This window comes from Meles meles, chromosome 12, assembly GCF_922984935.1.
Source record: "Meles meles chromosome 12, mMelMel3.1 paternal haplotype, whole genome shotgun sequence".
Taxonomy (NCBI): Eukaryota; Metazoa; Chordata; class Mammalia; order Carnivora; family Mustelidae; genus Meles; species Meles meles.
Genome location: NC_060077.1, coordinates 13,846,080 through 13,862,739, shown reverse-complemented (window position 1 = coordinate 13,862,739; position 16,660 = coordinate 13,846,080). Strand labels below are relative to the sequence as shown.

The following is a 16,660-nucleotide window of genomic DNA, read 5'->3' as shown; positions in this document are numbered from 1 at the left end:
TGGACCACCCCCCCCTCCACGCGGCTTCGCGCACCGCGGCGCACCTGCGGGCGGAGGCGCCCCCAGCCGGTCCCCCGCTCCCGGGCGCACGCACGCGGAGCCGCGTCGTCAGAACAGCCTTTAATCCCGCGCGCTACAGGGTCATCTCCCGGAGCGCCTCCTCCGCCGAGCGGTACTGGTTCAGCTGCACCTGCACCTCCACCGTCAGGGGCTGCGGCTGGTAGTCGCCGTCGTCCATGTGAACCGCAGACTTATTCTTCTCTGAGAAATAAAAACACGCGTGTGTGAGTCCCGAGACACGTGCCGGCTGCCCCTCGGCCGCCCTGGACCGGCAGAGCTGTCCTCCGAGCCCAGGGGCAGCGCGGTTTGCGAGTCCCAGATTCCAGCCCCTTCACCGCAGGGAGGAGCAGTGGGGTTACCTGTCATCAGATCATCATCTAAGGGGCGCAGCTGCGCGAGCTGCAGGGCGAGCCGCTGCTCGGACCTGGGAGCAGCGTCCTCACCTGGAAGAACCCTAACCGCGGTTGTTCCGACGTGACTATTGGGCAGGTATTTTCTAAACAGCGCATGAAGTCTGGCATTTCAGGGAAGACAACGGAACGCATTTTGATAAATTTATAACATTTGAGCTTTCCAGTAGAAATTAGAATTTTGAAATACTGTATCTACCACCATGAACGTAACAGTTTCCCAGTCCTCAAAGACTCTTCTAATGATATGGGTGCCGAACGTGATTTTTGGATGATGTATAATGAAATGTGTCAACAGTTGAAAGATCGGCATCACTTAGTGAACCAGTATTTTACAAATAAATGTTACAAATAAATGTTACAGCTTGTGCATGAGTAAGCCCTTCAAAATGCAATGGGGGAAAAAATAAAGAGGCAATGCAGACCAATCAATGGATTTTAACATAACTGACTACAAAAAATGCATTCATATAGATTGTTTTCACTCTGCCACAGCCTTGGAAAAACTACTAGTTGTCAAATTTGGCATACTATCAAAGAAAAATATCATTATTTGAAAGCCTATTAAAATATTCCCTTTTCCAGTTACACATCCATGAGACTGGGTTTTCTCCACCCACTTCAAACGCCGCAACACAAGAGATCAACAGCAGACGCAGCTATTTCAGTGCCACTGTCAATGAAGCCAGACAATAAAAGAATTTGCAAGAGTGTAAAAAAAAAAAATTAAGACCGTCTTAACCCCGTGGCTTGATCATAAATCGTATGTCCATATCTGCAAGGGTCCTTCCTGAAGTCCATCGGTGTATGTCCTTTGTTCTTTTTCGAAGTTGTTTTGGCTATTCTGGTCCTTTGAGTTTCCATGTTCAGGGGCTATGACACCACTTCACATAGAAATAGGAGCCTTAGGGTGATACGCTTCCATTTCCTTCCTTACTCCCACCCTTCGCCCCTTTGCTATCGTTATACATTCTACTGGTGTTATAAGCACTGCAGTATATTTTTTCATTAAACAATTAATAATCATTTAAACATAGCTAAATAATAGGAAAGGAGTCTTTATATTTAACCACAGTTAGCATTTCCAGGGCTCTTGAATTCTTTGTGCAGATTCCATCCCTCGAGTACTTTCTTCTGTTTACAGGACTTCTTTGAGCATTTCTTGTAATAGAAGTGTGCTGGTGCTACCTTCTTTCAGCATTTGTAGGTCTAGAAAAGTGTTCAGTTTACATTTGTTTGGGGTAGATATTTTTGGTGGGTAAAGAATTTTAAGTCGACAGTTACTTTTCTTTGAGGGTTTAAGAATTCTTTCACTGTCTTCTGTTTGGCACTTTCCCAGTGATAAGACTGCTGTCATCTTTAATCTTTGTTCCTCTGTCTTTATCAATGATTTTAAGCGGTTTTATTATTATGTAGCTTGGCTTAGTTTTCTTCATGCTTCTTGAGTTTTGAGTTCACTGAACTTTTTGGATTGGTGTATTTATAATTTCCATCTAACTTGGAAAGAGTTTAGCAATTACTTCTTCAGATATGCTTTCTGCCTACCCCTCTCTCCTTTAGGGACTCCAACTAGATGGACACCAGTTCCTTTGAATTTGTCTCAAAACACTGATGCTCCGTTAATTTTTTTCCAGCCATTTTCCTGAGTTTAATTGTGGCTAGTTTCTACTGCTTCCAGTTTACTAATCTTTTTTTTTTTTTTCTGAATCATCTAATATGCCACTAACTCCAATGAATATATTTCTAATGGGACATGGTTGTTTTCATCCCTTAAAGTTCAGTTTATAGTCCATATTGTTACATTCCACCATCTTCCCTTTAGCTTCTTAGATATATAGAACGTAATTATAATAACTGCTTTAATGTCCTTGTCTCCTAATTTTAACACATGTCATTTCTGAGTCAGTTATGGTTGTATAAATTCTCCTTATATATTAATTTTTTTTGCATGTTTGGTCGTTTTTCTGCTGGATGGTAGATGTGAATTTTACCTTGGGTACTTTTTTAAGATTTTACTTATTTTGGAAAGAGAGAGAGTATATGAGCTGGGGGAGGGGGAGAGGGAAAGGGAGAAAGAGAATCTTAAGTAGACTTCAGGCTGAGCACAGAGCACAGAGTGGGGCTCTATCTCATGACCCTGAGGACCATGACCTGAGCTGAAATCAAGAGTCTGATGCCCAACAGACTGAGCTACCCAGGCGCCCCAACTTGGGGGGTAGTTTTGTATTCCTTTCAGTATCTTTGAATTTTGCTTTAGGACATGGTTAGATGTGATCCTTCCGGGTCTTGTCCCCTCCTGCTCAAATTTTGTAGTCGTCCCCAGGGTGCGGGGCTCAATCCTTTCCTCTTCTCTGTCAACATAAGTGCGCATATTTTCATGGTTTTAAATACCACCTATGAGCTGATTCACTGAGTCAATCCATGTTGAGAGCCTACTACGCTGGGGACTGGGGGTTCCAGGACTTGAAAGAATGCAGGCGCAGACCCCCACCCCAAAAACACACACCTGTAGTTTCAGTGTTGTGGACAAGATAAAAATGAAACAATCACATAGGTTTGTATCTCTATCGTTTGCACAGGGCTGACTGAGTACTATAGATGAGAACACCGGATTCAGGATGTCTGAGTGGCTCAGTTGACTCCAAATGCCTTTGGCTCAGGTCCTGGGATCAAGTCCCTCATCAGGCTCCTTGCTCAGCGGGGAGCTGCTTATCCCTCGGCCTGCTGCTCCCCCAGCTTATGCTCTCTCTCTGACAAATACACAAAATTCTAAAAAAAAACAAAAAAAAAAAACAAAAAATGACGACGACGACGACAAACCCCACCAGATGCTATGAAGAAAACAAGGGAGCCCAGGCTAATCCAGAGGCTCAGCTTCCCTGAAAAAGGCGCCCGAAGCTGAGATCTGATGGATGAAGCAGCTGAGTAAATTCCGGGCAGAGCTTGCGGGGCTCACCGAACATGGGCATTCGGACTTTGGGAGGCAGCCATCAGGAAGTCATGGAAGAAATCCCAACAGGGGAGTGATTCGGGGGGCCTGGCAGAGTGGCCACGTGGGAGGAAGGCCGTGCAGCAAGGTGCCATGGGGGCTGGCTAGCGTGGGGGCCGAGGAGATGGACAAGGCACCAGGGGACAAGGGGCAGGAGAGGGAAAGGCTTCTCGGGCGCTCCACACACTTCGGGTTCCCGGGTGCAAAACCCAGCCCAGCCCCGGGTGCAGCTTTGCAGGCCGCCCCGCAGAGCCTCTCCTGGCCCCCGGCCCCCAGTCACTCTCGGACGCGTCCCCTCCACACTGCTTCTGCCGCCCACTTCCAGGTCGGGCCCTCGGCATTTCTTGCTTTTACGTTGTTGTTGTATTAGGTGAACTTCCTTTCATTGAGATAAAATTCTCATCATATTCAACATTCTAACTATTTTTAAGTGTACAGTTCTGTGGGTTTTAGTATGTTCACCACGTTGTTCAACCATCCCCATGATGTAATTCCAGAACATTCCATCCCCCTGCATGGAAACCCTGTACCCATTAGAATCACTCCCCTTCCTCTCCCACAGGCCCCACTGGTCTACTTTCCGTCCTTGTGGACTCGTCTGTCCTGGGACATTTCACATGGACGGACTCACACACCGCATGGCCCTCTGTGGCCAGCTTCTTTCCCTTGCCATCTCCTTGTCAAGGTTCCTCCAGGCATACCCGGGCCAAGCTCTGTTCCTTTTTGCTGCTGAGGAATCCCCATCATGTGGAAATGCCACGTCCTGCCACGGCTTTCACCCACAGATGGGCCCTGGCCATGTCCCCTTTCCAGCTGTCGGGAGCGGTTCTGCTCTGACCTGGCCTGGCACCGCGGCCACCTCGCAGCCGGGCCCTGTCTCCTCGCGCTCCTTCCACGCCAGCTGCATCTTTGTGCAGCTCCAGTCCAAAGCTCACCTCTCTTAGACACTTCGGTGACTGCCCCCTCTTCCGGGACCAAACCCAGACTCCGCGTTGGGCAAAGACGGCCAATGACCTGAAACAGGCCCCAGACTGCCAAGCCTGAAGGACCCCAGGCCAGGCCCAACTCAGCCCCCCCTCCCACCTCTCCTGCCTCCTACCCCAGGTCTCCCTCTCCTGCCCTTAGCACAACCCACAGCTGGCTGCTCCTGTCTCAGGGACACAGGAAAGATGGAGGGTTGGGTCCTTAGGGTGGGCAGGGCCCTCCTGCTGCCCAGAAGACAGGATTCTCGGTCCTTCCATTTCTTTGGCCCCAAATCAGGCTGCTCCTTCCCCAAGGCCCTGCTATGGTCTGAATGTTTGTGTCTGCAAAATTTACATGTTGAAATCCTAACCCCCAGAAGTGACGGTATTAGGGGAGTGCTGGGAGGGGACAAGGTCATGAGGGTAGAGCCTCGAGAATGGGATCAGAATCCTTATGGAAGAAGCTCCAGCGAGTCCCCGCGCCCCTTCCTCTACGTGAGGACCCATCGAGAAGGGGCTGCCACGAAGTGGGCCCTTACCTAGCGACGCTGGCACCTTGGTCTTGGACTTCCTTGCGTCCGGAGCTGCCAGAAATAAATGTCTGTTGTTTCCTAGCCCCCCGGGCTATGGCCTGTGATCACACGGGACAGACTAAGATCCTCAGGAAACATTCCCCGCTCTCCGTGGCCACCATTAGTTCTTACCTTTTTTAACTTTCTTGTTCTTCTTTGCATCCTGAGAGAAAGAACGGGAGAGATTTATTGGAGTTGGGGGACGCTGGGGAGGGGGGCTGCAGATCCCCCCCGTGGCCCAGGGAGGAGCGGGCCGACCTGCCCCTGGCAGGACTCCTCACACTTGAGGGGGCTGCTCGCCGCGTGGGTTCCAGCAAGCTGGGAGCTGGGCACAGCTGCAGGCCGAGGTGGAGGCCCTCCTCCTCCTCCCCTACCTCCTCCTCCCCTTCCTCTTCTTCCCCCTCCTCCCCCCCATGCCTCCCAGGGGCCTGCCCACACGGGGCCTTCCAGAGGACATTGAGAGGCTCAGAGGCCCGCATAGCCCTTCCCGGCCCAGCACTGTTTTGGTGGGGAGGGGTGTGGCAGGGACCCCCCTACCCTGAGAGCGATCAGGTTGTCGGTTTCCAAGGTGCGGATCACCCCGAAGTTGTACACTTCGGACACCAGTGGCTCCCCTACCAGCAGGGGCTCCAAGGCCACCACGCCGCTGCCCAGCACCCGCAGGATGGGCGGGTCCTGCCGGAGCTCCTTAGGAAGCTCCTTCTTCTTGGACGCCTTCTGCTCCTGGGGGCAGAGGTGGGGAGAATGGATGGGGCCTGGCAGGGACAGTGCCCACAGCGCCCCCGGCCACCACGGCCGCCCTGGGCACTGGGCAGCCCAGCCGGTACCTTCGGCACCGTCTCTTTCTCCCCTTTCCCGGCCTTGTCCTTCCGGTCCTTTCCCTTCTTGTCTTTGTCCTTCTGCCCCTTCTTGTCTTTCTCCCCTTTTCCACTCTTGGTAGACAACACAGCATCGACAGGTGGGGGCACTGGAGGCCAGGAGAGAATCTGGGGACAGCGAGGTGGCCGCGAGTGAAGGAGGCCAGCGTGGGGCTGGCTGGGATCTTGCTGGAAAGGTGCTGAGACCTCACCAACAAGGCAGCAGGGCCCCGGGACGCCCTGACAGAGGATCGGAAGACGGGACAAGGGGACCGACGCGCGGAGCACGGGAACCCTGTCACCCACCTTCTCCTCCACGATGGTCACGGTAGTCCCTGCCAGCAGGAAGGCCTTGAGGCGCACCAGGTCCAGGAGCGTGTGATGCATCTCGTAGCGGCAGGGGATGACGTCAGTCCAGGGCTTACGGGCGGTGCTGAAGAGAACCGTCCTGGGGGACGGGGGTGGAGGAAGCCGGGGTGCTGTCACCCGGGAGGCCAGACACATGGCGTTACTGCCCGATGCCATGTGCAGGAAGGTCTAAGAGAGGCACACGAGTTAATGGTGTTTGTTGAGCTGACAGTGACCCTTGGAAGGAGGGAAGGGCATAAGGAACCTTCGGAGGTTCTGGTCTGTTGTTTCTTGTCAAGGGCAGTGGTTCCCTGAGCCTCATCACCTGGCCGCAAGGTGGCTTCTTCTGTATATGTGGGTTACATCTGAATCATTTTTTTTTTTTTTAAATAACAGGTCTGTGTGCCCACAGCCACATGCGGGATCAGCACATTTCAAACCGAGACACAGAATATGAGTTCATTTTTTGAGAAAAAAATTATAGGTGTATATAGGTTCATATATATGAGTGTGTAAAAAAAAAACCACAGGGAATTCTACGCACAAAACCATTCAGAGTAATTCCCTCTGGGGTGCCCGGCTGGCTCAGTCGTGAGAGTATGGGGACTCTCGATCTTGGGGGTCCTAAGCTCAAGCCCCACGTGGGATGTAGAGCCTCCTTAAATAAATAAATAAGAGTAATTCATTCTATGGGATGAGTTCAATGGATACAGGAGAAGAAACCTTTATTTTCTAACTGACATTTTTTTTTTTAAGCAGAATCATTTGTGGTTCTTACTTTTTTGTTGCTATTTCCCAAAATTCAACCACCACCACTACCACCACAAGGCTGTCAGCTGGGGTTTACTGGGGAGCCTGGCTAGGGGCTGGCTGGGGGCTCCCCCTCTTCTGACCGCTGGGGTAGACGCCTCCGTCACTGTCATCCACAGGAACTCAGCCAAACAGCTCAGGGCAGCTCCCCCATACTCTCCACAAGCCCGTATCATTCACCTTCAGTGGAGGTTTTAAGTCATTAAAAAAAATAATAAACTCTTTTAGCTTCAAGAGAAACTAACTTTCCCAATTCCTTGAAGGCATGGGCTGCAAAATCTGTGGGGGCGAAGGCTCGGTTCATTAGAACTTGGCCATGGATTCGGTTTTCTGAGCTCTGGTCGTCAGAAGCAGCAGTAACGCCAGCTGATAGCAGGAAGTTTGTTAAAAACGAAAACAAAAACGCCAAACCAGGCTCCATGTTTTGCAATGACTTAAAAATCGGTTTAATGGAGCTTCCAGAGTAAATGAGAAGTGATTGCAAGTTCTCGTGAAATTCATCACCAAAAAAGAGTCTTTATCAAGTAAGACAAAACACCTGATATGCAAAAAAACAACGCAAAAACACGTGATAAGCACGATGCCCACGTGGTGGGCCTGGTGGGGGTGGGAAAGAACCCGCGACTCAGATCCATACCACGCGTCAGAGGCCAGAGTAAATCCCGGATGAATGGAAAAGCCGGGCTGGGAAGGTCTTCAACTCCGAGGGCGGGGGAAGGGCTGCCCCCTCTCACCTGTGCGCGGACTGAAGCCAGCCCCGCATTCCGAGCACCTGGCGGTTCGGGAAAAGAAGGTGCAGCTGCGTCCGGGGAGCGGGAGGGCTCCCGGGGCCTGGAACACTGAACCCCGCCGCACCTGCGCGGCCAGCGGCCCAGAGGGTCCCCCAGGGCTGCAGGGACCGCTCTGCTGTCGGGCCGGGAAGGGGCACGGACCGAGCTCGCTGGACCCCGGCTCCCCCGCCCCTGCTCCGGCTTGGCCTCCGTCCTTACCCCGGGGAGGGGCAGAGCCGGGGATCTATTCGCGGCCGCAACTTGGCCAGCTCCTCCGCGGAGTCGGTCACCGTGGGCAAGTGCCCCGAGCCGTCCGAGGCCCCCGATTCCTCCAGCTCTCCCGACTGGCTGGACAGCCCGGACTCCGGGGAGTCTTCGGCCTCCCCGAAGAGCTCTTCAGGGATGTCCTCGCCCAGCTGTTCGGTGCTGGGCGAGGGCTCGACGATCTGCGGGAGAGACCCAGACCCTGGGGACGCTGTGCGCGGGCTTCTCCTCGCGCCTGCGCGGGAGCAGGTGTCTGTGCGGCGGTGAACTTGAAGCCCTAACAAACGCGCCGGCTCGGGCAGGAAGTTTTTTAAAAATGCCCGTCTTGCCACTTCTGAGAGGTCTGTTTTGGGAGTCAGAGCAGTAACAATTTCTGCAGGAGTTCGGGTGTGCCCCGTCTCTCCTGGTTGGAGGATGCCCTCGGGACTGCTTTTGATGCGGAGGACGATGAGAGACTAGGGGAGAGGCACGGGGCGGGGGACGGCCAGGCTGGTTATAAATGTTGCTCCCTTGCAAGGCCGTTTGCTTGTATTTCAAAGGAAGGAGGTGAGCACAGGTGAGTAACTCAGCTGCAAGAAAGGCGCTGAATAGAGCCGCTTGCCTTCTGAGTAGATTGTGAACAGGAAAGCTCCGAGTAAAGGGGTTTTCTGGGCCCCAAGAAGCGGTTCTGCCTCACAGGAGACCCCATGAAGCCAAGGGCAGCGCGAGTCCCCCAGTTCCCTGGGGGCAGCCCGTGGGGCACACACCTCAGCCAGCACGCCACCGTGCGCTCTTCTTTGTCCTTCATCTTCCACAAAGTCGTAGGTCACGTAATAGCTGTATGAGATAAAAGGGCCTTGAGGCCCCCGTTCTGGGTCCAGGATAGAGGTGTCCAGAACGCCCTTGACATTTCCAATCGTCACCACAAGCTGGGCCTCACGGGCCAAGAGGTCTGCGAGGGGAAGGGGCAGAGGTGAGCGGATGGCAGGGGAGGGCAGGCCCAGCCCGGTCCCTGCGTTCTCCCCTCCTCCCAGGTTGAGCCTCGTGGTTTGCAGACTTGGGTTCAAATCCCCGTTCTGCAGAGTTCAAACAGTGATTTGGAGATACCCCTCTTAAGCCTTGTTTTCCGGATTCATATAACGGGAATGATAGTAGCTGCTTTACAGGATAATTACGGATAAAGACTCTATGTTACCTTAGCACAGCCTGGCACACAAAACCGGAAGCTGATTACCAAACTCCTTCGCCCTGACCTTGAGAAGGCTCTGATGCAGCTTGTGGTGTGGGCCACAAGGGGGTGATCTCAAGCCACCACAAGAGTACAGAAATGGATTGATAGAATGCTTCCTGTTGGCCTGGGATAGTCTCAGCCTCCTTACCCCTTGTCCCCAAATCCCAATGACAGGAACCAAAAATCTGGGAGAGAACTCTGATCAGGAAGGTGAGCTACCCCTGACTAACTGGGGTGCTGTGGGCATAGGCCACCCAGTTCAATGCTGGACCAGCGAGCAGAGACTTGTGGGGGGAGGGTCCAGTGCCAGCCCCTCCCCAGTCTGCCCATCGGCTCCCTCACCCCCACTCCGGCTGAGCCCCCGGAACTGATGCTTCTCACTGGGAGACACAGTGATGTCGTCCAGCACGCAGAGCCGGGGCAGGCTGTCGATGGTGAAGCCTCGGTAGTAGGGCACCAGGGCCAGCGGGTTCCCCTGGAGCACAAGCACCCGCAGGTGCAGGAGGGTGCTGAGGCTGGCAATCAGGCCCTGCAGGTCCGTCAGGTCATTGAAGCTCAGGTCCAGGGAGACGAGGTTGGGCCTAGAAGGGGAGCAGGACCATCCGGGAGTCCCGAGGCAGGGTGAGTGCAGGGATGGGGACAGGCAGCTGTGGTCCGGCTCCAGGCCTGCCCTGCTTGACAACCCCCCAGCGCCCCATGTCCAGAACAGACAGCAGGCCCACGCTGAGGGCAGGAGGGGAGCCTTGGAGGGAGGGAGAAGGACCTCTTGGTTCTACTGCCCCTCCCCCACCCCCTCCATGACACTGCCATCCTCACTGTGACAGAGATGGCCCTGGTCACATCCTGCTTGCGATCACTTCCATTTATACAGATCTCTCCTTCTCAGTGGCACTCTTGGTACCGCCCATAGATCCTGATATAACATCTAGAATGTTCTCAACAAAGACTGACACTGGCAAGGAAGACAGAAGGAAGCCACCTGGGGAGAAGCCATGGGCAGAGGTAAAAGAGGCCAGTAAGTATGGGGACCTGGGAAGAGGGTGTGTGAAACTTGAGGGGTCCAGATGCAGGAGGACACCTTCCAAAGCCCGACTGACTCTTGGTCGGGGGAAGCCTTGTGATTCAGGACTTGGGGGCACATGAGAGAAGAATGCCAGTGAGGACAAAGAAGGTGCCCTCCATCCCAGTCTGGCAGAAGGGGCCAGGAAGTGGGGCATGCGTGCTTTTCTCACACACAAACTAGAAAGCAAACAGGAGCCAGGTCTGAGAACAGCAGTAAGAAGGCAGGACATTTCAGCAGCACGTCAAAGCCTCTGGTCTCCGGCCGACTGAACTCGGGCCCCTCCCGTCCCCTCCCGCCCTGCTTTCCTGGCCTGGACAGCCCAAGACGCAAGGCTGGCTAGCCAGTCAACAGGAAATACCCAAGAAGAACATCTCTTGGGGGCCAGCACACGAACTTTACCCAATGTCAGCCTTCAAGACATCAGCAAAACAGACCCATGAAGAGGGTACCCTCCTTTGAATTTCAAGGCAGTGAAAGACAGAGGTTTCACGTGTGTATTTTTACGAAATTCACACTTGGCATGAAGCAGCTTACCTCGGTTTAGAGGAGGTATGTTTTCCAAATTAAAAAATCCGAACACAGGGTACTCTGGCCATGGTGTGAGTCTACAGATTTTGTGTGGTTACAGCTGGTGTGGGGGAGCTCCTGGGCTCTAGTGGGTGGAGGCCAGGGGCGCCACTCGATTTCCTACAGCGCAGGAGACAGCCCCACAACCGACCGTTGCCCACTCCGACGTTGGCAGTGCCCGAGCTGAGCAGCCCTGCCCTAAAGGCATCAAAGCGAAAGGTCTGACCCACTCCCGCCACCCGTTCTTCCCCTTCCCTGGGCTTCGGTGGGAATTTTTCTTATTCAGTCGGAGACACAAATCCTAGGTCTGGAGCTGGTGGCCAACCAGCAGTTATAGAAAAGAATAAGGCAAAAAGGGAAAAAAGAAAGAAAAAAAAAAAAAGAGCAAAGCTGAGTTCTTTAAGACGCGACCCAAACCTAAGGCTTAAACCCTTCTCTCTCTTTCTGTCCGGGGCTCTGGAGTTACCAATAGTCTGCGGTGACATAGAGACTTTCCAAGGGGCCCAGAAGCTTGTTGTGACCCAACCCCAAGTGCTGGAGATGTGGGGGCGGGCGAGTGCACAGACACTCCACGCTGCTGATCTTGTTGCCGTAGAGCTCCAGCACCTGGGTGGGGGGGACAGAAAGGATGATGTCCATGACCTCCAGTCTGTCCTTCCTTCCAGCCTTCCTCCCTCCCTCTCTGAGAAACAGCGGGGTGGGACCAGGAAGTACTCATACCCTGCCACCCTGTGCCCACCTAGGCTCCCTTTAAAATATGGGGAAACGGGTGACTGGGTGGCTCAGCCGGTTAAGTGTCGGCCTTCAGCCCAGGTCATGATCCCAGGGTCCTGGGATCGAGCCCCACACGGGGCTCCCTGCTTGGCGGGAAGCCTGCTTCCCCCTCTTCCTCTTCCCTCTCATTCTCTCTTGCTCACTCTCTCAAAATAAATTAAAAAATAGAATAAAATATGGGGAACAAGTATTTCTGCTGCGGGTTTTGGAAAGTTTCTTTTCCTTTTGTGAAGGAAATGTTAAAATTTGGCATGGGAGGTGATGGTGGAGTGGATGGGGACAGGCGTAACATTTTGGCAACTGCTCATGCCACGGCAGCCCGTCTCTGGGAGAGCCAGAGGGTCCCGGGCTGGAGTAAGGGCTCATGTGGACGATGATAGCGCATTCTTGGATTTCTGCTCTGAAGCCTCGTCTGGTTTCTCCCTAAGTCTGGCGCTGAGCCACATTTCTGAGTCCCTTCTGCCACAAAATCTACAAATTTCCACAATTTAATTTAAAATTGAGACCACAGGGGCACCTGGGTGGCTCAGTGGGTTAAGCCTCTGCCTTCGGCTCAAGTCATGGTCTCAGGGTCCTGGGATCGAGCCCCACATCGGGCTCTCTGCTCAGCAGGGAGCCTGCTTCCTCCTCTCTCTCTGCCTGCTGCTCTGCAGAGTGATGCAGAGCATCACAGAGGGTGATATCTCCCTCTGTGTCAAATAAATAAAAATCTTTAAAAAAATGATTTTTTTTATGGTGGCAACATACACACGATTGGCCGTTTCCCTACTTCAGTGGCGCTAAGTGGGACCACTTGTGCAGCCATCCCCGCTCCTAGTTCTCAAAGTTTTCATCACCCCAGACGGCTCTGTCTCCAGAGCCCGGACGGGTCCCCCATCCTATACCACAATGACTCCCCATCACTCTCACCCCTGCCCTAGTAATATCTGCTCTACTTTCGGTGCCTGTGGATTTGCCTCTTTTAGATATTTCGTGCAAGTGGAACCCCCTAATATGTGACCTTTGGGGTCTGGCCTCTTTCATTCGGCATAATGTTTTCAAGTTTCCCCCATGCTGTGGCATGCATCATTCCTTTTTATGACTGAGCAACACCCCACGGTCCGGAGAGACCACATTTTGTTTAGCCACTCATCTGTGTGTGGATGGATGCTTGGATTGGCCCCACTTTTGGCTGCAAGAATCCCAGTCCCTGCCTTCAATTCTCTGGGGCATACACCTAGAGATGGCATTGTTGGGTCACATGGAAATTCTACTTTTTTTGAGGAATCTGGCCTCCCTCTCCAAAGCCTGGGGCTGGCCCTTAGCAAACAGCTACACTCGCCAAACCTTCAGGCAGCAGAACAAGACAGGGGCAGGGTCTCCGGGCTGTGCTGACACAAAGATGCCACAGGGAGCCTGGGCTCCTTTACCTTGAGTGTTGGGGGCAGGTTGATGGCTTCTATCTCCTTGATCTGATTGGCACTCAGTACCAACTCTTCAAGTTTCAGAAATTTCAGGAGACCTTTATCCACCAGGCTCACCTGGAAGGGAAGATCAGGAAGCTGAGAGCTCTCCTGGGCGAGGCAGTTGTGGAAGAAATGGGGTCCAGGGGGGACAGCCACAGGTGGCCACTTCCCCTCCTGAGTCAGCTCACACCTGCCAACCTCTTCCTGCCCTAACCGACCTCCCTAGCCGCTCTCCCGCCCATCCCACCAGGATCCCTGTGCCTCGACCCCAGCAGGGTCAGACCCAAAGACCAAAAGCTCCATCTGTGAATCTTCAGTTATCTGTGGCCTCAAAGACATTAGGGTCCTTCCTGGTGACCGTGCCAGTTTGCCCAAGATTGAGGGGTTCCCAGGACACAAAACTTTCAGAGCTGACACCCAGAAGGTCCCCGGCAAATTGGTAGGAGGGGCTCCCATTTCCCATGCCCAGTACTGTGTGAATTCACGGTTTCTCTGAGGGAGGAGGGCTGAGTTTGCAGTTTTGGGGCTCTGTTATTTGCTAGAAGCGAAGAAGGCTTTTTCATACCAGAAAGTAACATACAGTACTATGTCCACCCTCCCTAACCCCGGGCCCCCAAAGTTCAAGTAAAACCAATACAGATACTTTAAAGGTCTGTCCTAGGACCCAGGGGGCCGACTGCAGGGTTCAGCGGAAGTCAGCTATACAAGACACACCTGGATGACAACCCCACCCCCCGAGACAGGGGCTGACGGAAGACACACAACAAATGAGCCGCTGGCCCTCCCTGCTGGAGGGGCTGGTGAAATTAATTTGGGGGGCACAACTACCTCCCCATCCTTCCTCCCACGGAACACTGCGAGGTCCCACCCTAAGGACTATGCAGTTCTGTAGGGGAATGGCCTCCCCACCAGCAGCTCCCAGCTCTTACCTGCTTGTCCACCACCCGAAGGGACCTGAAGTAGGAGTAGAAGAAGGTGTCTTTGAGCACCAGGGGATTCCGGATGGCCAGTTCCTTCAGAAAATGGTCCTCTGCACTGGAGCCCTCCGGCAGAGCCCAGGGTGAGCTGGGACTGCGGACCAGGCCCAGGAGCGCCTCCACAGTCTCCTCCCCAGGGTTCCCGGCCTCCTCCTCTCTGGGGACCAGCTCCCTCCATGTTCGCCAAGTTCGAGGAAGAAAGCGTGACTTATTCTGCAGTGGTGGAGGTGGAGAATTTCGCTGCTCAGAGACTCAGCCCTCTCCAGGACTCGAGACGCCCCAGAGAGAACAGATTGTCACATTCAGGACAATCAGGGACAAAGAGCTAAGACATTTAGACGGTGAGTACTCAATAATTTTGACTGATTATTAGCCCCGGATAGAACTACAGACCGAGAACGACATTCCTGCCTTTAGGAGTTTACTCAAGCTGGGAACCTTGAAGAAGCAGGGGAAAGCAACCAAACATTTCAGCAAGATTTATGTACTAGAAGCTACGAGGTACAAAAGGTCGTCTGGGGGATGTATTAACCAGGGAAAGGTTTGTGAGGAAGAAGTGGCAAGGCTGGGAAGGTGAATTCTGTATTTACATATCACAGCCGCCCAGAGTTGACTGTCTCCCAGCCCTTCCTCCGGGAGACCCTTGAGAGACATCAGTGAAACCCAAATCACCTCGAGGATGACAGGCACACACATAGTAGGTGTGCAACAAAGTTTGTTGATGAAACAAACGAATTAGTTTCTTGATTGGTGTCTCCGTTTTCTCCTCTATGAGAAGAGGAACACGGACCTCCCCTTAGTGCTTTACCAATGTGGGGAGTGCCAGCTTTCCAGCAAGTGGGAGGGAAACGTTCCAGACCCTCAGGATATTCCTGTGCACATCTGAGGGGCGGCGGGCTGTCACTGTCATGCTCCCCAGCCCCAGCAAGAGCATGGAGCTTATGGGGGGGAGCGGTGTGGGCAGACACACCTGGTCTAGCTCTCCTGAGCCACGACTTGCTCCCCGGGGAGAAGCCTCAAAAGGAAAGTGTTTCTGGCCTTAGAGACAAGGAGACAGGAAAGGAGGGAGGAAGCTACTTCTCCCAGACCCACCAGCCTCTGCAGGCCTCAGGACAGAACCGGCTCAGAAAACACCCCCTCCACACCCGCCCCCGCCCCCGCCCCCGCCCCCGCTCCGCACTCCTCGGTGTGGGGCCTCTCGCTAGGTCTTCTGGAGCACTTGAAGGTTGAGAAGCTCTCTCCCAGGGCAAAAGCTTTTCACCCCAAAAGGGGCCTGGTGTCTCTAACAGGTTGAGAAACCATACCCCAGGTCAGCCTGATGTGCTCAGGATGGGGGGTCCTGCCCTCCTCTGTGGTCAGGCGGGGTGGGGGGCGCTCTGCGGGAGCCATCCCCACTGCCCCTGCAGTGTCCCAGCCCCCACCCCGGGTCAGGCCGCTCCCTAAATGCCCAGAACCAAACCTCCTCCTCAGACTTCTCCAGATCAGCCATATCCTGCAGCTGGCGGACCCTATGGCCCACCCCACCGCCCCTGGTCCGTCCCGTCCGTCCCCCAGACTCCCCGAGTCCCTCGTCCGGACGCCCCCGCCGGCGCCCGCACCCAGCTGCCAGTGCCGCAGGGGAACTCGCGCAGGCACAAGCGCCTCAGGTGCTCCCGGACCGCCGCACTCAGGGTCCCGCCCGGCTTCTCCATGGCCGCGCGGCGCCCCCCAGCCGGTTGCTGAGCAACCGCCGGGACACAAACGCGCGCGCGCGCCCCAATCCGGCGCGTGCTAGTCCCAACGGGGCCGCGCGGCCCACAGACGCTCCCGAAACCCACGACTGGCGACAGGCGGGTGTCTGCGGACTTTTCCTGACCGGGAATCCGAGACCCTGACTCAGGCGGGGACGACCTGGGGCTTCTCTTCTGACCCATCCGTGCTCGCAGCTGTACAATGGGAAAATAGTCCACTTCCCACCGCAACCAGGGGATTGCAACCTGTAACGGCTGTAGCTCCCAGCAGGTGCCGAGCGCTTCCCGCTTCCCGTATGAAAAAAGTGCTATCGTCCTCATTTGACAGATCTAGAAAAGAGAAATGAGCCGAAGGTCAAACAATCTCAAGATTCTAACCAGTGGATTGCAATGTGGATCCCTTTAACCCCCGAGTCACGGGTTTTAATCACTGCCTGCATATATAACCATTCTAGTACCAAGATCCCGGTTTAGACTGAAGCAGTCTCATTCATCTCTCCATTTGCAGGGGCACCTGGGTGGTTCAGTGGGTTAAAGCCTCTGCCTTCAGCTCAGGTCATGATCCCAGAGTCCTGGGATCAAGCCCCACATCGGGGCTCTCTGCTCTGCGGGGAGCCTGCTTCCTCCTCTCTCTCTGCCTGCCTCTCTGCCTACTTGTGATCTCTGTAAAATCCTTAAAAATAAATAAATGGGATAAGATGATTATGTCCTATAATTTGGAAATGCAATATCTTTATTGAGATACAATTTACGAACCCCCAAATTCACCCGTTTAAAATGGGCAATTTTGTGACTTTTAGTATATTCACAATGCAACTATATTCATAGCGCAACTAACACTGTTATCTCATT

General features: G+C 53.8%; 1 protein-coding gene across 1 annotated transcript; it reads right to left on the bottom strand.

Moving 5' to 3' along the window:
* Positions 1-12: 12 nt before the first annotated feature.
* LRRC43 (leucine rich repeat containing 43) lies at positions 13-15,769 on the bottom strand. The gene is made up of 13 exons (XM_046025281.1): positions 15,677-15,769; positions 14,031-14,291; positions 13,066-13,176; positions 11,349-11,488; positions 9,595-9,833; positions 8,789-8,973; positions 7,998-8,224; positions 6,157-6,298; positions 5,821-5,979; positions 5,531-5,716; positions 5,126-5,156; positions 4,961-5,005; positions 13-261 (listed from the first exon to the last, which is right to left on the bottom strand). Exons 1-13 carry the CDS (start codon positions 15,767-15,769, stop codon positions 134-136), a joined length of 1,947 nt encoding a protein of 648 aa, XP_045881237.1. The 3' UTR covers positions 13-133.
* Positions 15,770-16,660: the final 891 nt, after the last annotated feature.